At 41.2% G+C, this 20,235-nt stretch overlaps 1 protein-coding gene across 1 annotated transcript; it reads right to left on the bottom strand.

The window, feature by feature from the left end:
• Positions 1-127: 127 nt before the first annotated feature.
• LOC112221760 (ganglioside-induced differentiation-associated protein 1-like 1) lies at positions 128-19,766 on the bottom strand. The gene is made up of 6 exons (XM_024384056.2): positions 19,302-19,766; positions 14,021-14,213; positions 9,811-9,984; positions 5,764-5,858; positions 4,476-4,590; positions 128-2,925 (listed from the first exon to the last, which is right to left on the bottom strand). The coding sequence occupies exons 1-6, from the start codon at positions 19,482-19,484 to the stop codon at positions 2,582-2,584; spliced, it is 1,104 nt and encodes a 367-aa protein (XP_024239824.1). The 5' UTR covers positions 19,485-19,766; the 3' UTR covers positions 128-2,581.
• Between the last annotated feature and the right edge of the window lie 469 nt (positions 19,767-20,235).

Below are 20,235 nucleotides of genomic sequence, written 5' to 3'. Positions count from 1 at the left end.
TAAAAACAGCTTCAACTTAAAATATTCAGACCTGTGCCATTTTATGTTATTGTTCTTCTACAGGTGACTGCTGGAGTCATGTTCTTTCCATTATATAGATCTCCAAAGCTCAACATATTGTGAATCATTTTGTTTTTACAGTTCTTCTGCACAGAATTTTTTTTTTTTTTGTCACCAACAAACACAAACGTGATGATGAACTGTAACTTCTCAACTTCCAGTTTTCAGACAAACTTGTAGGTCTGGTTTCCCAGACAAAGAATAAACCTAAACCTTGTCCTAAACTAAACAGTTATTTCAATGAAGATTCTCCATTGAGTATGCTATTTAGTACGGGACTAGGCTTTATCTGTGTCGAGGAAACCGGCCCCAAGTGTGTCTTGACAAGGAGAAGTAATAAAAGTGAAACCATTAGGTAGGGCCAAATCCAAAAATTGCCCTCTATTCCTTACCTAGTGCACTAGTTTTGACCAGAGCCATATGGGCCCTTGTCAACATGAGTGCACTACATAGCGAACAGGGTCCAATTTAGGACATAGATATCCCACACAGCTGACACATTGCTAATGAAACATTGGTCATTGTCTTTGGTTCAGAATCCTCTTCCAGGCCCCATCTCAGTAGTAATCAGCCACGCAGTCTGTTAACAACCATCTGCACAGTTACTCTGTTCACTCAAAGTGAATGAATCTCAAGTCTTTTCTCTTCCTCAAAACACCTTGAAAAGAAAAAGTATATTTCTCAGTTGTTTCCCATGCCTTGACAAGGAGTGGACGGATGTTTAAGCAATTGAAATAGAGCTGAAGATCCAAGATTCCTCAGCTCTGCTCGTTTAATGCTCTCCTGTCTCCTCGATTCCCTCTGACATTTTGAAAAGGAGTGAGGTAGAGGACGTGAGGAAAGACTTTTGAGAAAGAGATTCTGGTTCTGTTGAAAAACAGAACTGGAGCTTTCCTGTGTTGCATCTTGTCCTGTGTTTCTTTTTTACCCCGACCTCATTTAAATATAAATAAATCCTTGTAATCATACAATGCAAACCCTGCTAACGTTCCACATTCGTCTGTGTACATGCTAGTACTCCTGAATAGAGGGGAACATTGTATATTCAGTCAGACTCCAGAGGGGGGTTTTATAAGAGGTTTAGGTTTTAGAAGTTTAAGTTAAATACCTAGTTATACCAGTCATATAACAAAATAAACAAAAAGGTTAGTTAGCTGAACTGGAATCAAAAAAATGTCAGCTATCCATGTGAGTATTTAACTGAACAATGTAGAATTTCATAAGCACTCTATAGGGGCACTGTTAAAGGCCACTGACTGATTCCCCGCTCAATATTGTGGAGGGCTCAATTTACCCTTTTACTATTTCTCCATCATACCTCTGACTTTCAAGGATCAGTTTATGATCAGTTCAAAGCTGTGGTGTGAGAAATGAGAATCACCTTTTATTAATGAATGAATGGATGGAGCGCATATGTTTTCGTGGTGCTCTAAAGGTAGTGTCTGTATTTGGTTGGTTCAGCCGATCCCAAATCATTCCTGAACCATTCCCTCTGGCCCAATGTTTGCATATCTGAAGGGTCTGGGTAGGTATAAGCAGTGTCGTCGTGGAGCATATAGATCTGCAAACAACAGTTATGGCCAAGGGATAGGGAGCTAATTGGGACTGACTGGATGTCTTGCTATCGTAACGTCTCATCTGGCAGTTTTTGGCAGCACAGGAAGTATCCGAAGTTCAGTATCAGTGTTCATCATGTCAATTGACTGGGTTTTAATAACGGAAACCCCAGGCCAACAGAGGAGTGAAGGGCAATAGGTGAATGCCAAAACAATGATGGAAAATTGTATTAAAGGGGATATTTCTGGATGTCACCAATAAGGCCCTTTATCATCTTCCCCAGAGTCAGATGAACTCGTGGATACCATTTTTATGTCGCTGCGTGCAGTTTGAATGAAGTTGCTAACTAGCGTGAGTGCAATTGCTTGCTAGCGTTAGCGCAATGACTGGAAGTCTAATGGTGTCTGTTAGCTTCCAGTCATTGTGCTAACGCTAGTTAGCATTGGCTCGCAAAACTACCTCAAGCTTCCTTTATACTGGATACGTTGACATAAAAATGTTATCCACAAGTTCATCTGACTCTTGGGAAGTAGATAAAGGACCTCATTGTCAAAATCCAGAAATATCCCTTTAATAAATCTTTAGTACATGCAGATTGTGGATGAGCCCCACTTTGGGTATGGTGATGCAATGTCAAAACATTATGTCTGGCTCTCATATGTTGGGAATATGACCATAATTCAATATAACTGAACCTAAAGCATGTCTCCAAAATGAGCTAATGAGAAAGTAACATGTTGATCGATAGACCAGAAATGAAATAGATGAAGGCATTGAATACCAGAAAAAATTGCTGTTAAGAATTCCTTTGTGTATGGAATGTTTGTATATTCTTTGTTCACCCAGGTAAGTAATAGTGTTCTCTATATAGATTCATATTTTCCTGCTGTCGTAAAACATTACAGAAAAGTTGAAACGTCACACAAATACACAGACATTTAACACAAGGAGGTGGGGGCGTTCACTAAACATATTTCTTTTTTAAAAACCAATAGGCAAAGTATCCCATCCCTCCCAGAGAGCCCATGAGGAAAGAGGCCCCGAAAAAAGATGGTGGCTTCTTTTTTACCATTCGGAATGCGTTAGGTAGAACTGCTGACAGGAGGGTTGTGTGGATGTCGCCCAAAACCTTGCGGAAAGCGTAGCGTTTTTGCACCCGCTCGAAAAAGGACTGGAGGTTGGGTCGGCTGCCGTCCTCCCAGTATTTCTTTGAGAGTCCCAAGAACTTAAGCCTGTGCAACAAGGCTCCCAGGCAGACATCAGCTAGTGTAAATTCAGGTCCACATAGCCACAACTCACACTTTTGACCTGCCAAAGGGAAAAGAAAACATCATACTGTAGCAGAGTGGTATGAAGTAGCCTTGTCCCAGATATGTGTGCTGTCTTGTCAACTCTTGTATGACCATAGTACAGTGGCAAGAAAAAGTATGTGAACCCTTTGTAATTACCTGGATTTCTGCATTTATTGGTCTTCAAATTTGATCCGATCTTCATCACAACAATAGACAAACATAGTTTGAGGTTGTGTCAGCTACAGACCTATGAAATCTCTGGAACATGCTAACATCTCTGTTGACGAGACTACGATACGTAAAACACTGAACAAGAATTGTGTTCATGGGAGGACACGGAAGAAAGAAAAAAAACATTGCTCAGGTCTGAAGTTTGCCAAGGTCCACCTGGATGTTCCAAAGCACTACTGACAAAATATTCTGTGGACAGTTGAAACTAAAGTTGAGTTGTTTGGAAGGAACACACAACACTGTGTGGATAAAAAAAGGCATAGCACACCAACATCAAAACCTCATCCCAACTGTAAAGTATGGTGGAGGGAGCATCATGGTTTGGGTCTGCTTTGCTGCCTCAGGGCCTGGACAGCCTGCTATCATTGACAGAAAAATAAATTCCCAAGTTTATCAAGACATTTTGCAGGAGAATGTTAGGCTATCTGTCTGCCAATTGAAGCTCAACCGAAGTTGGGTGATGCAACAGGACAATGACCCAACAACAGACTGGCTTCAACAGAAGAAAATACACCTTCTGGAGTGGCCCAGTCAGAGTCCTGACCTCAACCTGATTAAGATGCTGTGGCATGACCTCAAGAGAGCAGTTCACACCAGACATTCCAAGAATATTGGTGAAATGAAATAGTTTTGTAAAGAGGAATGGTCCAAAATTCCTCCTGACCGTTGTGCAGGTCTGATCTGCAACTACAGAAAACGTTTGGTTGAGGTTATTGCTGCCAAAGGAGGGTCAACCAGTTATTAAATCCAAGGGTTCACATACTTTTTCCACCATGCACTGTGAATGTTTACATGGTGTGTTCAATAAAGACGTGAAAATGTATAATTGTTTGTGTGTTATTAGTTTAAGCAGACTGTGTTTGTCTATTGTTGTGACCTAGATGAAGATCAGATCAAATTTTATGACCAATTTATGCAGAAATCCAGGTATTTTCAAAGGGTTCACATACTTTTTCTTGCCACTGTATTTGTAGTTGGCAAGATAGAACAGATCTGGAACCAGGCTAGGAAAATAAAACAGAATATGTTTGGTAATGTCTGAACTGAAGGACATAAACATAAATAACATGGCAACAGTAAACATGTCGTCCCCCACAAATGGGCCCCACCCCGTGTAACTAACAAATTTCAGTTAATTACTATATCTTCCGCCTTGGGCCAATGAGTGTAATTCTGTAAATACCGGATCGCCATGGCAAGACACATCATTCACCCAAGTTTCGTCAAAATCAGGCCAGCGCTGTCTGAGATATTGCGTCTGACAATCATATGGACAGAGGCAGGTCCACAGTCCCCTCCCCGATTTCATCGAGGGGGACAATAATCTCCCCTTACCTTTATACTCGATTTTCCTCTTTTCTAGCTCGGCCTCCACCTGATCTAGTACCATCGCCAACTCGCCAAGGATCTTCTTCAGGTAGCTGACATTGTCATGGTCCAATATTTTTGCCTGTGAGCACAAGAGTAATCCTATATCACAATACAGTACACGCGCTTCAGCTCTCTGCGGTTCCATTCTGTGAGCTTGTGTGGCCTACCACTTTGCTCCTAGACGTTTCCACTTCACAATAACAGCACTTACCGTTGACCGGGGCAGTTCGAGCAGGGCAGAAATTTGACAAACTGACTTGTTGGAAAGATGGCATCCTATGACGGAGCCACGTTAAAAGTCACTGAGCTCTTCAGTAAGGCCATTCTATTGTCAATGTCTGTCTATGGAGAATACATGGTTTATGCTCAATTTTATACACCTGTCAGCAACGGGTGTGGCAGAAATAGCCAAATCCACTCATTTGAAAGGGTGTCCACATACTTTTGTATATATAGTGTATGTGAAACCCATCTCCATCTCTATGCCTATATTCAGTCTCACACCATGGATAGCCTCTCACGGGCCAATACCTCTTGGAAGATCACATGAAACATACATGGACAACATCTGCCGAGACACTGGTCTCAACAGAAGACCTACCAGTTATCATGTGCTATGTCATCGTCTGGCACAAGCAAGTAACTAATCATGTCTGTGTCCCCTTGGAATACAATAACAGAGGAAAATAAACCTATTTGTAACAGTGGTAACAACAGTGGTAAATAAACATATTTTTATATTAGTACTGACTAAAGATAGGAAGAGCCAAGCCATTAAAGGGAAACCATTTGTTTGAGCCAGCAGGTTGGCCCTGGCAGTAGCAGCTATTCATGTTGATATATTATGGGTCAACAAAGAACTAACATAGAACCTGACACAATCACTTGGGGTAATTGCCCAATATCTATCCTACATCACACTGAAACATTGTCAAAAACAACCATTTTGGAGATGCTCTGTGTAATAGAAATGTACACTACAGCTCATATTGCTTACAGTTGTCAATGTGACCAGTTCATTTGAGTAAGAACATTATCACCTCATCTTAACAATCTTGTAAGGCCATGCTCATTTAAAGAAATTGTTATATGCCTTTAAAACACAGATACACACACACACACACACACACACATGGTATTTAGAGTGAATGGAAAGGTCAATTGTTTGTAATTGTGACAATCATCTGTAATGTTTCTCTCTTTTAAGGCTTCTCCTGTGGTCGGTCTGGTGGTGCCATGCTGCCAGTCTTACCATGAGTTTTTTCTGCTTGGAGAGGTATGGCTCTGTCAGAGTGGGCTCCTCATGGTCCAGCTTCATCAGCTCAGACGCAGCGTTGGTCAAGTGTCCTGAGGACAGAGAGACAGAGACATCAGTGACTCCTGGATGAAATAGTGAGATAAGAGACAATAGTCAGTGACTACTGGAGTAAATACCTCGGATAAACCCTTCTGTCACCACAACTGTCGGTCTAAAACAGTACCAAAGGCAGAGAGTTGATGTTCAATAACAGCAAATGATCAAGTGTATATGTGCCTAGTTGACAAGAGTATAATTCATTAGAAATACACAATTTACAAATAGAGATCCCATTAAATCTGCATTTCCCAAGGACAACCCATTTCAGTTATAAAGTGTGAGATATAAGTCGATAGCATGTTGTTCATAAAACACATGAATGACTCGGATTAAATATAAACATTGGTGTGCTGCCTCAAACAACAAATAAAGCAAGTTTATTTAAGAGACATCAACACAGGGCATGGGGTTTCCTGGTTAATATGCAGGCTTTTGGCTGGACTAGCCTTGATTCACACAACACGTCCATGAAGTAAGGATTCATGTACTGAGTGCGGACTCAATGACCTAATATTGCATACAGAGAATGAGTGACATTGCTTCAATTCATTTTGATGGATTTTAACTATAAACAAGGTGAAATTGGACAGCGTAATTTGGTTCATGACAACCTGTTAACATGAAAATGTTGTGAGAACGCTGAATGGTAATGGATAATTATATCAGTTTTCATTTTGTTTTGGGATATGGCGGATCATTTTTATTTATTTATTTATCATGAACTCTGTTTATATTCAATATGATATTATTACAATGTGCACGGGCCTTGCATGTATGCATTTTTGTGGTCTACTAATAAACATCTCAAAATAATTTAGTTCATACTACAGTTGAAGTCGGAAGTTTACATACACTTAGGTTGGAGTCATTAAAACTCATTTTTCAACCACTCCACAAATTTCTTGTTAAACTTCTTATAGCTGAAGGGGCAGTATTGAGTAGCTTGGATGAAAGGTACCCAGAGTAAACGGCCTGCTCCTCAGTCTCAGTTGCTAATATATGCATAGTATTATTAGTATTGGATAGAAAACACTCTGACGTTTCTAAAACTGTTTGAATGATGTCTGTGAGTATAACAGAACTCATATGGCAGGCAAAAACCTGAGAAGAAATCCAAACAGGAAGTGAGAAATCTGAGGTTGGTCGATTTTCAACCCAGGCCCTATTGAATTCACAGTGGGATATGGATGAAGTTGCACTTCCTAGGGCTTCCAACCATCTTTAGAAATTTGAATGAGGCTTCTACTGTGTTGTGGGCCTGAATAAGAGCTGGATGAGTCAGGTTACTGGCAGAGAGCCATTTCCTGGTCATGCGCATTCCACATGATATCGACCTGCGTTCCATTGCTTCTCTAGACACAAAGGAATTCTCCGGTTGGAACTTTATTGAAGATTTATGATAATAACACCCTAAAGATTGATTCTATACTTAGTTTGAAATGTTTCTTCAGCCTGTAATATAACTTTTTGAAGTTTTTGTCCGAAGTTATGCGGGACCTGCACGAGCGTTTGGATATGTGTACCTAACGTGCTAACAAAAGTAGCTACTTGGACATAAATAATGGACATTATCGAACAAATCAAGCATTTATTGTGGAACTAGGATTCCTGGGAGTGCATTCTGATGAAGATCATCAAAGGTAAGATAATATTTATAATGTGATTTCTGGTTTCTGCTGACTCCAACATGGCGGAAAATTTTATTTATTTTCTGAGCTGCGTCTCAGATTATTGAATGATTCGCTTTTTCCGTAAAGTTTTTTTTAAATCTGACACAGCGTTGCATCTAGGAGAGGTATATCTATAATTCCATGTGTATAACTTGTATTATCATCTTCCTTTATGATGAGTATTTCTGTTGAATCGATGTGGCTATGCAAAATCACTGGATGTTTTTGGAACTAGTGAACGTAACGCGCCAATGTAAACTCCGATTTTTTTATATAAATATGAACTTTATCAAACAAAACATACATGTATTGTGTAACATGAAGTCCTATGAGTGTCATCTGATGTCGTTCATCAAAGGTTAGTGATTAATGTTATCTCTATTTGTGTTTTTTGTGACTCCTCTCTTTGGCTGGAAAAATGGCTGAATTTTTCTTTGGCTTGGTGGTGACCTAACATAATCGTTTGTGGTGTTTGTAAAGCCTATTTGACATCGGACACTGTGGTGGGATTAACAACAATATTACCTTTAAAATGGTATAAGATACATGTATGTTTGAGGAATTATAATTATGAGATTTCTGTTGTTTTGAATTTGGCGCCCTGCACTTTCACTGGCTGTTGTCATATCATCCCGTTAACAGGATTGCAGCCCTAAGAAGTTTTAACAAACTATAGTTTTGGCAAGTCAGTTAGGACATCTACTTTGTGCATGACACAAGTAATTTTTCCAACAATTTTTAATTAACAGACAGATTATTTCACTTATAATTCACTGTATCACAATTCCAGTGGGTCAGAAGTTTACATACACGAGGATGACTGTGCCTTTAAACAGCTTGGAAAATTCCAGAAAATGATGTCATGGCTTTAGAAGTTTCTGATAGGCTAATTGACATAATTGGAGGTGTACCTGTGGATGTATTTTAAGGCCTACCTTCAAACTCAGTGCCCCTTTGCTTGACATCCTGGGAAAATCAAAAGAAATCAGCCAGGATCTCTGAAAAAATAATAATTGTAGACCTCTACAAGTCTGGTTCATCCTTGGGAGCAATTTCCAAATGCCTGAAGGTACCACGCTCATCTGTACAAACAATAGTATGCAAGTATAAACACCATGGGACCACGCACCCGTCATACCGCTCAAGAAGGAGTCTCCTAGAGATGAACGTACTTCGGTGCGAAAAGTGCAAATCAATCCCAGAACAACAGTAAAGGACCTTGTGAAGATGCTGAAGGAAACACGTGCAAAAGTATCAAATTCCACAGTGAAACGAGTCCTATATCGACATAACCTTAAAAGCCGCTCAGCAAGGAAGAAGCCACTGCTCCAAAACCGCCATTAAAAAAAAGCCAGGCTACGGTTTGCAACTGCACATGGGGACAAAGATCCTACTTTTTGGAGAAATGTCCTCTGGCCTGATGAAACAAAATAGAGCTGTTTGGCCATTGTTATGTTTGGAGGAAAAAAGGGAGGCTTGCAAGCCGAAGAACACCATCCCAATCTTGAAGCACGAGGGTGGCAGCATCATGTTGTGGGGGTGCTTTGCTGCAGGAGGGACTGGTGCACTTCACAAAATAGATGGCATCATGAGGAAGGAAAATTATGTGGATATATTGAAGCAACATCTCAAGACATCAGTCAGGAAGTTAAAGCTTGGTCGCAAATGGGTCTTCCAAATGGACAATGACCCCAAGCATACTTCCAAAGTTGTGGTAAAATGGCTTTAAGGACAACAAAGTCAAGGTATTGGAGTGGCCATCACAAAGCCCTGACCTCAATCCTATAGAAACTTTGTGGGTAGAACTGAAAAAGCGTGTGCCAGCAAGGAGGCCTGGGATTGATTTGCCAAAACTGACTCAGTTACAACAGCTCTGTCAGGAGGAATGGGCCAAAATTTACCCAACTTATTTTTGGAAGCTTGTGGAAGGCTACCTGAAACGTTTGACCCAAGTTAATCAATTTAAAGGCAATGCTACCAAATACTAATTGAGTGTATGTAAACTTCTGACCCACTGGGAATGTGATGAAAGAAATAAAAGCTCAAATAAATCATTCTCTCTATTATTATTCTGACATTTCATATTCTTAAAATAAAGTGGTGATCATAACTGACCTAATACAGGGATTTTTTCCTAGGATTAAATGTCAGGATTTGTGGAAAAACAGAGTATTTGTATTTGGCTAGGGTGTATGTAAACTTCCGTCTTCAACTGTATGTGAATATTTTACAATTAATTGTAAATGGTTACACTGAACTTGACTTGACTTACTACGTATTTCAGCGGTGGCATACTTTGGGATCATGGAGTCGGTGGTGAGCTCTGGGTGCAGGATACAGCCGTGTGTGTAAGCATCCATGGGCAGGCCGTCCAGCAGCTCACGGTACTGCTGCACACGCTCGTGGAGTGGAGAGTCAGCATCGGGAATTAGCTGGGCCACCGTTTCTAAAAAGAAACCAGGTACACACAGACAGAGGTATTTACAGCCAAACATACAATGCATTCGGAAAGTATTGAGACCACTTAACTTTTTCCACATTTTGTTACATTACAACCTTATTCTAAAACTGATTAAAATATATTTTCCCCTCATTAATCTACACACAATACCCCATAATTACATTTTTGCAAATTTACTTTTTTTATACAAGTATTCAGACCCTTTGCTATGAGACTTGAAATTGAGCTCAAGTGCATCCTGTTTCCATTGATCATCCTTTCTTCAACTTGATTGGAGTCCACCTGTGGTAAATTCAATTGATTGGACATGATTTGGAAAGGCACACACCTGTCTATATAGGGTCCCACAGTTGACAGTGCATGTCAGAGCAGCAAAAACCAAGCCATGAGGTCAAAGAAATTGTCCATAGAGCTCTGAGACAGGATTGTGTCGATGCACAGATCTGGGGAATGGTACCAAAACATTTCTGCAGCATTGAAGGTCCCCAAGAACACAGTGGCCTCCATCATTCTTAAATTAAGAAGTTTGGAACCACCAAGACTCTTCTTAGAGCTGGCCACCCGGCCAAACTGAGCAATCAGGGGAGAAGGTTCTTGGTCAGGGAGGTGAACAAGAACCCGATGCTCACTCTGACAGAGCTCCAGAGTGCCTCTGTAGAGATGGGAGAATCTTCCAGAAGGTCAACCATCTCTGCAGTACTCCACCAATCAGGCCTTTATGGTAGAGTTGCCAGACGGAAGCCACTCCTCAGTAAAAGGCACATGACAGCCCGCTTGGAGTCGCAGACCATGAGAAACAAGATTCTCTGGTCTGATGAAACCAAGATGGAGGAAACCTGGCACCGTTCCTACGGTGAAGCATGGTGGTTGCAGCATTATGGTGTTTTGGATGTTTTTCAGTGGCAGGGACCGAGAGACTAGTCAGGATCGAGGGAAAGATGAACGGAGCAAAGTACAGAGAGATCCTTGATGAAAACCTGCTACAGAGCGCTCAGGACCTCAGACTGGTGTGAAGGTTCACCTTCCAACAGGACAACGAGTCTAAGCACACAGCCAAGACAATGCAGGTGTGGCTTTCGGGACAAGTCTCTGAATGTCCTTGAGTGGCCCAGCCAGGGCCCGAACCATATCGATCATCTCTGGAGAGACCTCAAAATAGCTGTGCAGTGACGCTTCCCATCCAACCTGATAGAGCTTGAGAAGAGCTGAGGAGAAGAATGGGAGAAACTCCCCAAATACAGGTGTGCCAAGCTTGTAGCATCATACCCAAGGAGACTCTATATTAGAATAAGGCTGTAACGTAACAAAATGTGGGAAAAGTCGAGGGGTCTGAATACTCTCCGAATGCATTGTAACACATAGGACCATATAGCATTCTAACATATAGGCCTGTAACATAAATAGACAACACTGTATACCAACTTCAGCCTTTACTTTATGTGCAACAGTCCACTTACAAAGCCTAACAATGGTGTGTAAGGGGGATTTTACTGTGAATGGAGTAAGCTCAACTACAACCCTGTTTCTGACAATGGGATACATAGGCCAATATGCAGAACCAGAAGCAAACGTTCCGCAAGATCAACAAATAGCTATGTGTTTTTACTTTAGATTAAGATACGAGCTAGTTTAGGTAGGCTATGAGCTGCTGAGGGCTGGCCAGAAAGCTGTGACTGATGACGGGGAGTGGGGACACAGGAAGTGCCCGGGGATATTCCAGTCTGTGCTGTTAATCTGGTTGTGTGTCTTTAAGGTGGAGCTGGAGGCCTGGAGCTGCACCTGGCAGACTGCTGACTAATCAGTCCAGGCCCAACAGGTCGACTTGGGCATGGCTGTGGCCGTACGTGGCTTGGCTCTGGAGGTCTGCTGCTGGTGCGCTCTGCTGCAGCGCTAAGCACCCATCCTCAGACAGAACACAAACAGGGGCATGGCCTTGGCTTGGACACAGCCACAGCGTTGCTGCACCTCGTGCCAACATGATGATGGTGCACAATAAAATGTCGCACTGGAGAGAACCCACTGAACTCACTATGTTTTACTGCCCAGTCACATCTCACTCTGATACATGGCAAGCAAATGGGACACTGCTGACAAAATACCAAAACAAGATTCTCCCTGAGAAAGCATAAGGAGTGCATAAAGAGAGATTAAGGTTCAGCTTGCCTGGCTACCCAGACTCCTTGCTCTGCTAAAATGCTACGTCACGCCCACAAACTTTCTTTTCCTCCTCAAGGAGTCTGGATATGACCATATGGCGCTTTCAAGACAATTGGGAACTCTGGAAAAAAACGAGGTCAGATCATGACGCCAGTGATCTTCAAGTCGGAAAGTCGGAACTATAGAAAGATGCCAGAGTTTCCGACTTGGAATTCTGAATTGGATGACCGTTTAAAAAAAAACAATCCCAGTCTGAGCTAGTTTTTTTTCAGAGTTAGCAGTTGTCTTGAACGCAGTGAAGTTTGAAGTTGGAGAGTTCCCAGTTGTTTTGAATGCGGCATTTCTCCCCAACCCTTCACTGAATGCGAACACAGAAAACAAATGGGTTGGGCCAGAGCCAGAACACGTGGTTGAAGCGGTGTTTTCAAAGTACATAATTGGCTTTAATACTATGATTGGTTTAGAGGCGATCCAATTGCTGATGACTTTGTTTTCACCATAAACGATGTCACTCAAACGACATTCAATGATGGCAGTTTCACACTAAAGTCTGTAGCGAATGACAGAACAGCGTAAGAACTTAGTGTGAGGCATCAGGCTAGTGCTTAGCTACCATAAAATAGTAAGTGATATGGCAGTGGATTTCACCTTGCTAGAGGTAGGATTTCAACAATAGGCTAACTTGAGTGTACTTGGCACTAGATTTCCTGTCCTTTACTATGACAGGATTTTCTCTGCTGCTTCATCTACACTTCCTAGGCCAACTCCAGTCCCCTTTGGCAGGGTGCATTAGAAAGTACACAGAATTGGAGACAATATCTGTAAATCAAGCAGCTGGATGACACATCCTCTTTAAAATGAGCATGAGGTCTGGGTCGTGTTCAGTAGGGCTAAAAAGTTTTTCAACCAAGTGAAACAGGGAGATAAACTACTCTGACATATACTATGCTAAATGCTTTGCTACACTGGTCCCTGCTGAACACAAATCTGCTACTCAACAGCCATATTGAACATTAATATAAACTGAAAATAATCAAAATGTCATTAAAGAAAAATAGCTACATCTGTTTAAAATAAAATATAAGAGCTTGAAAGTTACAAATGGACGTTAATGGCATGAGAGAAATCATTGGAGCACATCTGTTGCAACTGAAATCTGAAATCAGTATAGTCGCCTTCTATAACATCAAGCCTCTCTGTCATGGATGGGTGAGTGTGAAGTGTCTCGATCTGAAGTAAGAGGAAGTCCTTCATCCATTGGCCATGGTAAATACTGTATCCCTGCAGGCCTTACTGGAGCCATTCTCTCGGGACATTACATAACGACCCACAACCACCACCGCAAATGACCCAAAGGACCATGATAGGACACGTGATATACTGAGAAAAACATGCCGCACAGAATACAGTCAGTATCTGGGTTGAATTACACTTCCCTGGTGAAAAAATAGCTTAACACAGTTTACAAACATTAAAATAGCAACCTTAATGCCTTGATAGAAACCTCAAAACGTCTCTACTCTTTGCTATGCAGCCGCCAGCCAGTCACTGACTTAATGTCATGGACGATCATTGATCCCTGAGCTGCAGTGAACCATAAGATTGGCCAATTAGATGTATCTCTGTTCACAACTGTTCACAATTCCGTCTGTAAGTATAACCTGGTGAATACTGTTTATGGTTACTAATAAAGACATGAGTAGCCCGGAAAAGCAGTACATCCCCAAGTTAGTCTCTAGGTAGGCCATCGCTATGACCTGGTTGTATACTGTTTGCTATGCAGTCACTACTGTAACATCATGGGTGAAAAGAGACCCGAAAGTAATCTTAAAGGAAAAAGATCAAGTAGTCTGAAAGGCAATACCTCCCCCAAAATGAGCCTCTAGGTACTCTATAATCTGGTTGTAGTCTGAGACGATGGTGTCTCCGTGGATGAAGACGGCCACCTCTTCCCCCAGGTTGAGCCTCATGAACCAGGGCTCCTTGTGCTCGGCTATAGGGAGACTTACGTCTCTCTCTTCACACAGCAGACCCTTCTCATTGATCACCAGACGCACCTGGACGACACACAGAGAAACACTCGAGTTACATCTTCGTCTCATAGCAAAAGGCACAAGTGACATCTACATTTCATCTTCAGAGACACAAGTTACATGTTCGTCTCATAGCAAAAGGCACAAGTGACATCTACATTTCATCTTCAGAGACACAAGTTACATGTTCGTCTCATAGCAAAAGGCACAATTTACATCTACATTTCATCTTCAGAGACACAAGTTATATCTTCACCTCTTAGCTCAATTCAGTTTTTTTGTGGCTTTGTGCAATCAGTACTCTTGATGGTCCTTGTTATTACAATCTTATTACAAATATGTGCTAGTGAAGTGAATCTAAGAGGGAAATCCCTTCAGGTCTACAAGGGTTAACATAAGAAATTACATTTTAAGTTGCATTTGCAATTTAGCTTATTGTTGCTACTTGTACAATGTGTGTTGGAGAACAATTTTAAAAGGAAACAATTATCTGTTTCTTTCCAAACAACTACACGCCCTAGAGCAGAGAAGCCTGCTCTACACAAGTACAGACAGGCATGAAACAGGATGTTAAAAGTCCTTAGGAAAAAGTACCGTTCATGCATCACTATCCAGATGTAGGCCCCTTTATCTTTTGTGTTCATAATCCCAAGCAAAATGATGATGTGTTGTTGTGCTCAATACGAACTAAAAGGGCTTCTTGTGAGGCAGACAGTATCCATTTACAGTGTCTTATTAGAAGCCATGCCAAGCTCCGTAGACGGCTATTGTAGAAAGAATATGAATTACACTGTGGAGGTTGAGGGGGCCATGGGTTTGTTGTACATGGCCAGACAAATTATAACAAAACATCGCAAAGTGTGAGTGTGAGTGCATCAAATTATTAAAAAGTTCAAGCCTAGGAATTATTACAACCCCTGTCTAGTACAGGGTAACCTTGTCCCCACGCTATTGTGCACAGAGGGAGGAAGACTGGTGCGTGAGACAGAACAGGAAGACCTTGTAGCTTGTTCAACTTAACCGCAACAAGTCCCATCACTGATTACCTATGTAACAGCATGAAACTTAAACAGTAGCTGAAGTAAATGACTGTAGAGAATTATTAAGGGTATATACTCAACCAGAACAACGATTCAAAGCTTACAAATATTCCTCAATCATATGGTTGCAGCAAATGTACCAATCTAACTCTTCTAACCAGACTATTAATTGCACCTTAACATTAACTCCTCATCATAAACTCACTGACCAGGGCCATACTAGCACAGTTTTTTTTTTGCAATTTTAAAGCTAAATTCCTAAATTCCCCCACCTCATTTAAAGCAAATTTCCTGCAATTCTACACATTTTGCCATGGGGCAGAACATTTTTTTTGTTGCCATTTTAAAGCTAAATTCCTAAATTCCCCAAACTCCAGAGGGCCCCTCAACTGATGTGTTCAAATCACATTTTATTTGTCACATGCTTCGTAATCAACAGGTGTAAACAAACAGTGAAACGCTCACTTCCGGGCCCTTACCAACAATGCAGAGAGAAAACATTGACATCATAGAAAAATAATAACAAGGAATAAATACACAATGAGTAACAATAACTTGGCTATATACACGGGGTACAAGTACGGAGTTGATGTGCAGGGGTGTGAGGTAATTGAGGTATATATGTATATATACAGTGCATTGGAAAGTATTCAGACACTTTGACTTTTTCCACATTTGTTTGGTTACGTTACAGCCTTATTCTAAAATGGATTTTAAAAAATCTACACACAATACCCCATAATCAGTTTTTTTTACATTTTTGCAAATGTATTGAAAATAAAAAACTTCAATATCACATTTACATACAGTAAGTATTCAGACCCTTTACTCAGTACTCTGAGGTAGCCTAGTGGTTAGAGCGTTGGACTTGTAACCGAAAGGTTACAAGATCGAATCCCTGAGCTGTCGTTCTGCCCCTGAACAAGGCCGTCATTGAAAATAAGAATTGTTCTTAACTGTTCTTGTCTGACTTGCCTAGTTAAATAAAATAAACACTCTGTTGAAGCACCTTTGGCAGTGATTACAGCCTTGAGTCAGTTGGATATGACGCTACAAGCTTGGCACACCTGTATTTGGGGAGTTTCTCCCATTCTTCTCTGCAGATCCTCTTAAGCTCTGTCAGGTTGGATGGGGAGAGTCACTGCACAGCTATTTTCAGCTTGTGTCTCTCGAGAGATGTTCGATCAGGTTTAATTCCGGGCTCTGGCTCAAGGACATTCAGAGAATTGTTCCGAATCCACTTCTGCACTATCTTGGCTGTGTGCTTAGGGTCGTTGTCCTGTTGGAAGGTGAACCTTCACCTCAATCTGAGGTCCTGAGCGCTCTAGAGATGGTTTTCATCATCATACTTTGCTCTATTAATCTCTATCTATATAGTCTCCCACTAGTCTCCCATTCCCTGCCACCACCTTAGGGATGGTGCCAGGTTTCCTCCAGACGTGACGCTTGGCATTCAGGCCAAAGAGTTCAATATTGGTTTCATCAGACTACAGAATCTTGTTTCTCGTGATCTGAGAGTCCTTTGGGTGCCTTTTGGCAAACTCCAAGCAGGTTGTCATGTTCCTTTTACTGAGCAGTGGCTTCTGTCTAGCCACTCTACCGTAAAGGCCTGAATGGTGGAGTGCTGCAGAGTCATGGGGTCTGAATACTTTCCAAATGCACTGTAGTTAGGGCAATAGGATAGATAATAATCAGCAGCGTCATATGCAGGGGGTCCCCAACCAACGTGCTCATAATATGCTATCTGTCGGTGCCCCGACCTCCAAGAGGCCCTCAACTGATGTGTTCATATGCTATGTAATCGGCCCTGTCACTGATAACCACTGACATCTGCGTTGGAACCACCAGAACCATAGATAGCGATAGAGATCTCTATATCTGACCCAGGGATCCACTGACACCTGAGTTGGACTCACTGACATCTGAGTGTGGACTACAGTATAAGATCTAGCAGTAGAGACTTACAGGCTCTGGGGTATACTGTAGTGACAAAGGTGTAAATCTCCAACCTTCTGCAGCAGTTAAGAATGACAGACAGTGAAGTATTTCTCTTCAATTGCTTCAGATGATGCCGTAACCTTAAGGTATCAAACTCATGCTATATCATTCCTCTTGTGCACAATCGATCATTTACTGTATGTCAGGTGGATCAATGATTAAATGAACTACATTATGAGAGATTGAGATATAGTTTACATACATTGATGATTTTCTAAAGATATCAAGAAAGACAGGTTTGTACAGGTTAATGCAATGACAGAGCAATTTTTTTGGCCTGTCTCAGCTATATTTGCAGTGACTTGGACATCTCTCTTAGTCCTCCTTAGTTTGACCAAAATCCCTATATGGATCATGTGAATTGTGGAAGGATATAAATTGATGTACTTTTTATGGTATACTCAAATATAAAACACATTTGCCTGTTTGTTGGCCACATACTGTATATTGGTGCTGAGAGGACAGAGGAACCAGGGTATCCTAACATTCCCTGTTCATTATCTCAAATCCAATGCCGCCTAACCATCATTAACAGCAACCTCAAGTTGTACATAGTACACTTTGCCAAATGACAGTTTTAGGCTACTCTATTAAGATGTAGGACTGTCGAAACGTTAAGGAATGCAACCTCTCTAAGTGGAACCCTCGACAATGACGTTTAAATTATGTTTACTGTTACTGTTGAGTGACAACAGGACCAGATCAGCAGTAGCTCCCAGAGTGGTTTGGAGCCAATAGCCTAATGGTTTGGAGTGGAGCAAAGCTAGCTGAGCACAATACAAACAGATGTGTAGAGCGGATGTCTAACCAGGTGCCTAGCAACACTGGCCCACATGTTGTCTTCATTGCATGATGTTTCTATATGTCATATTGATGCTAAATGTCGATCCTGCGTTCACTATATGTGCATTTGGGAAAAAACAAAACAATTATGTCTCTATATTCAAAATGCGTAATATACACTGAGTTTGTAAAACACTAAGGACTCTTTCCATGACATAGACAGACCAGGTGAATCCAGGTGAACGCTATGATCCCTTATTGATGTCACTTGTTAAATCCACTTGAGACAATTGAGACATGGATTGTGTGTGTGTGTGCCATTCAGAGGGTGAATGGGCAAGACAAAAGATTTAAGTGCCTTTGAACGCGGTATGGTAGTAGTTGCCAGGTGCACTGGTTTGAGTGTGTCAAGAACTGCAACACTGCTGGGGTTTTCATGCTCAACAGTTTCCTGTGTGTATCAAGAATGGTCCACCACCCAAAAGACATCCAGCTAACTTGACACAACTGTGGGAAGCATTGGAGTCAACATGGGCCAGCATCCCTGTGGAACGCTTTCCACACCTTGTAGAGTCCATGCCAGATATATGAAGTGTTCCTACTGTACACTCTGTGTATGTAAAAAGTTATATCAAGAATATTTAGGCTAGTTAGCTGGCTAACTCTTGATCCTGTAGTATACCCCTCATTAGAGAAAGGTATCTGTATCAAAAAGGCTCACGATGGGCCCTATATACTATTGGAATAAAAATGGCCAAGTCTATGAATAGATTTTTGAACAACATATGCACTACATTGAGAGAAAGGCACAGGGAAGGTTGAAATGTTGCATTTTGTTTGTTTTTCACAGAGATACCTCACTGTCAATCAATTATTTACATTGTCATATTTTGGACCACAGGAGGTGTAGCCTGATTTCTCATGAATGAGGCGAAAATTGTCCAAACATAGCATATGCCTTGTTAGAATAAGACATCGTCTTCTAATCACCGAATCCATTGGAATATAACAGATATTGATCACCAATACAGTTATAGCCTATCCATCCCGTATAATTCAATGTCGAGGAAAATGTCCACACCTGATGATGCAGAGGTTTCATAACGTCTCGTATGAGAAATATTGCCAAAATGTAAAATAAAAAAAATAACACAAACGTGTAGGCCTACAACAGTATATATAAAAAACATTAATATATTGAATAAAAAATATATATAGCTAAAGCAGATATGATATGTAAGAGACAGAGCGGGAACACCTCCATTTCATTTTCATGCTGTCGGTGTGTTACCTTTTGAGAGGTGAAAGACTGCGTCCAGTGATACAAAACAAGCTTGTCTTTAGAGAAACTAGGTTTCGACTCTATAGCTGGCTCTTCGCTTTTCTCCATATCTGTTATTTCACCGTCTTCATCCATGGCTGAGATTGGCCACCAGCTACAGTTGGTGGGGGTAACATTGTTGGAAGACGCCATGACAGAGGGTTTTGTGAATGTGAGAGAGGACCAGGGGAGGGAGAGAGGAGAGATGGAAGGAGGGAGGGACAGAGAGAAAAGGAGAGAGAACAAGAGCGCAAAGGATTTCAGCACCACGAACAGAGCATCATAGATTCGACGCGACGCGGCAGCATCAATTTTGGACAGCGCCCAGTACTGAATTCTAGATATCTTTCTTTAACGCTTGCGTTGGCAGAAAATGTTATAGCGTAATCCACACAACGTTAACCATTTACTCGAGCATGGGAATACGTGTACAATTATAGTGTAAACTATTACATCACACGCGCACAAACATGCGCCAGTGACGAGAGGGTGCATTTTACGAGAAGGTCAAAGTGCTCTCTATGAGGAAGGAGTGTAGGATAGCCGTTATTGATATGTCTTTGTTTTTAAAAGGACGGTGGCCAATATTGGTAGTTGGATTAAAAAGCATTAAAAAGCATTTTATTGTATTTTTAGGTCTTAACAGGTTACAGTATAGGGTCCCCAATCCAACTAATGATTGTGCAATTTAGCTGCATTGAATCAATTGCATTAACCCTTCTCATTTTACTCATAATAAACTCAATTACTCCACGTTTATAGAGCAATTTAGGTGTTTTTGTTGTGGGTTTTTTATCCACAAATATTGCAATGATTCATCTGTGCCAGTAGATGGTGCGAATTTTACATGCTTAGGGCTGAGCTATCAGGAATCTAGTCATCCTAAGCAAGCCTCAAGGTGGCG

The sequence above is a fragment of the Oncorhynchus tshawytscha genome, linkage group LG22 (assembly GCF_018296145.1).
Source record: "Oncorhynchus tshawytscha isolate Ot180627B linkage group LG22, Otsh_v2.0, whole genome shotgun sequence".
NCBI lineage: Eukaryota > Metazoa > Chordata > Actinopteri > Salmoniformes > Salmonidae > Oncorhynchus > Oncorhynchus tshawytscha.
This window is presented reverse-complemented; position numbering and strand designations above follow the sequence as displayed.

Excerpts from the sequence above, each read along its gene's own strand:
- LOC112221760 (XM_024384056.2), bottom strand. The coding sequence starts at position 19,484 with ATGGCGTCTTCCAACAATGTTACCCCCACCAACTGTAGCTGGTGGCCA. Across the intron at positions 9,985-14,020 it reads AGAGGCTCATTTTGGGGGAG|AAACGGTGGCCCAGCTAATT; the intron begins GTATTGCCTTTC and ends GTTTCTTTTTAG. Across the intron at positions 5,859-9,810 it reads TGCCACCGCTGAAATACGTA|GACACTTGACCAACGCTGCG; the intron begins GTAAGTCAAGTC and ends CTCTGTCCTCAG.